At 35.8% G+C, this 3,074-nt stretch overlaps 1 protein-coding gene across 1 annotated transcript in view; it reads left to right on the top strand.

The window, feature by feature from the left end:
* LOC119838059 (RNA-binding protein 26-like) overlaps nt 1-3,074 on the top strand; it is a 25,293-nt gene that overhangs the window by 15,376 nt on the left and 6,843 nt on the right. The window contains exons 18-21 of the mRNA XM_038363866.1: nt 1,724-1,807; nt 2,144-2,247; nt 2,682-2,708; nt 3,017-3,068. Of these exons, the coding sequence (XP_038219794.1) occupies nt 1,724-1,807; nt 2,144-2,247; nt 2,682-2,708; nt 3,017-3,068 (267 nt within the window). The remainder of the gene's footprint in view (nt 1-1,723; nt 1,808-2,143; nt 2,248-2,681; nt 2,709-3,016; nt 3,069-3,074) is intronic.

Here is a 3,074-nt window from a genome sequence, read left to right on the forward strand (position 1 = left end):
ACCGATCATAGTTCGGTGACTCATCGTAACGTTACCGGGCGATACACTTTTTCATGAGTGACTCCGAGCCGCAACCTATTTTAAGACGTTGTCACGTCAAAAAATCACGAATATGTCATAATGATTACCAAAAAATGTTTTCTTTTTTATTGGCTACCATATATGCAAACTAATACAACTACTATAACTTATATTGAATAAAAAAATTCGAAAAAAAGAGGCATTTTTCACTTTCGTTCAGTGAGCGTTTAACAATCGGACCGTGTATTTGTTTTACAACACCCCATAATCGTTACTAATCATTATAAATCGTCACATTACACATCTGTACATACATAAATGGAAAACGCACCGTTTCTTTGCTTAAAAATCGCTGTAAAATACATTAAAAAAATCATTATTTGTTATTCAAACTCTTAAAACTGCAAATCACGTCATTCGTACACGGGAAGAAATGGCATGGTGTATGTAAATAAGCAAATATCAACTCTATTCTATATTGCAAAAGGTTCGAAATTGCATGGTTTGCATTTTGCGTATATGCGATAATTGATAAGATAAAAAATAAGTCATAATGTCTTGGTTTCCCTTTGTGCAAAGTAACGCATGATTGCATTTTGTGTCTATATTTGTTTAAAACGCGTAGAAAAAAAAAACTATTTTCGCTATCCGTCCCGCTCTGTCAAGAGACCTAATGCGTGTGTGAGAAAGAGACAGCGATATTCTTATAAATTGTTATACCAATTGATGTATGCGGATTTTTTAGTTGTGTATCTCTTTTTAAATATGTCTTGTAGGAAATAAGACGCGCCCCGCGGTTTTACCCGCGTCGTACATATGTATATAATCCACCTCCATAAATTAATCACCTTATATTGTAATAATTTTTCCAATCAGACCGGTAGTTTCAAGAGATTAGTGCGTTCAAACAAACAAACTCTTCAGCTGTAGATTACTAGTATACATAAAAATTTTGTACATTTGATGTGGACATCATATAAATGGATTTATATCAAATTTTAATCATCATAAACCAAAAACAAAATTTTTTAATCATTCCAAGACCGACGGAGTTACCGTGTTACAAAATAAAAGAAAAATAAATAATTATAAAGAAAGAGTTTACTTCATTTTAGGAAAATCGGTGGAAAAATATATTTATGTGAACGCTTTATAGCCTTGTTAATACAATGTAAATAATAATGTGTACTGTAAATAAAAATATCAAATGTATATACAACTAGGTTCGCTTATATATTGGCTTGGCCACTAAAACTATTTAACGGGATATATAATTTTTTTGTAAAATAGATCTTATCATCTCAACAATAAGGTTCAATTTCCAATTATAATTAGTCTGTAGCGTATTAAAGACAGATACAAATTTAGTAAGTTTTATAAGTATGTAAATAGATTTGCTTAGTTTAATGCAAGTAGCATTGTATCATAGTAGATTAAATTTAGTTACGGGTAGAGTAAATTCGACCTTATCGCATTGCAATAAGGTTTACATTCTAATGTATATAAATTACATTGTCAATTCTTTATTATACGTCATGAGACAAACGAACAGACATAAATATACGTTGAGTGTGTAGTAGTATTATACAGCTGATGTATTGTCAAAACCGTAGGCGGGTATCAGTAGGTGCAGATGAATAACGTGACAAACGTACAAACAAAACTCGTCTAATGATGCATATGCACGCGGCTCTGTCTGCAGGTGAACGCGAAGAAACCGAAGACGGCGGCCGAGGCGCAAAAGGAGATACTGGATGCTGAACTGGACATCATAACTAAGCAACAGGTGAGGTTATTCTTTCTACTTCCTTATTTCTCCTATTTATAAAGTCGGTTTATTATATATTTTTTTGTTTAAATTATCTAATTAGTAGACGCTCGTCCCGGCTCCGCCCGGATGTTAAGATTCCTGTTTTATCCCAACGGAGCTTTTAACGGGATAAAAAGTATCCTATCACCCAAATCAGCTCATGCCCTATCTGTATACCAAATATCATCAAAATCCTTTTAGTAGTTTCAGCGTGATTGACAGACAAACATTCAAACAAACTTTCACATTTGTAATATTAGAGTGATTAATTAGAAATTGTAAAAACACTTAAACAAATGTCGTTGATAACAGGAGGGGCAAGATGTCACGGAGCTAGCCAAGAAGATTGCGGAGATGCGCCGCCAGATGGCGATACAGTTCCCCTCGCACGCCGGCGCGAGGCGGATACACTCCAGGTGAGTGTGTGTGAGTGTGCGTGCGTGCGTGCGTGCGTGTGTGCGTGCGTGCGTGCGTGCGTGCGTGCGTGCGTGCGTGCATGCTTGCGTACATGTATGTGTGGGGGTGAGTGCGCGTGTGAGAGTGTTAGTCAGTGTGTGGGAGTAAGTGTGAGTGTGAGTGAGAAAGTGTTCTTATGTGATAAAATTTATATACCAAACGATCCAACTAAGAACAGGATCGAATAAGCGTTATTTAGAAAAAAATACATATAAAAATTTGTTTTAAATTCAAAAATGTTTTCTAGGTTAATGTTATTTCCCAAATTACATTTGACACGTGGAGGTCATTGAGGTTCCTATACATAGTTGGCACGTTTTGTGAAGCTAACAAATAACCTATGCTAATATTTTTGATTATAAAGTTTAATGATATTATCGTTATAATTTTCAAGCTATCGAATTATCAAGAGACGGCTTCGGTAAGATATCACTTTTCTATATTACAACTCGTTGTACCTTATACATTCTTTATTGTATGTATCACTAGGTTACGCCCGCGGCTTCGTACGCGCGGTCAAATCAAATTCCCATGTTAATGAGATGCGTCACCTCATGAAAAATAGCCTTCTATCTCCGGCAATATTATATTAAAGTGAATAACAGACGAACGGACAAACAGACAATCAAATACAGAAAAATCACGTTGAAGTGAAATACAGACAAACAAAAAAAAAAGTTCCAATACGTTCGTCTAAATGATATAACTTTATTTAATTCCTTGTGCCAGGGGGGGCAGGTTCAACCCGGCGATGCGCTACACGCGCGTGGGCGCCGCGGCGGCGGGG

This window comes from Zerene cesonia, unplaced genomic scaffold (assembly GCF_012273895.1).
Source record: "Zerene cesonia ecotype Mississippi unplaced genomic scaffold, Zerene_cesonia_1.1 Zces_u001, whole genome shotgun sequence".
NCBI lineage: Eukaryota > Metazoa > Arthropoda > Insecta > Lepidoptera > Pieridae > Zerene > Zerene cesonia.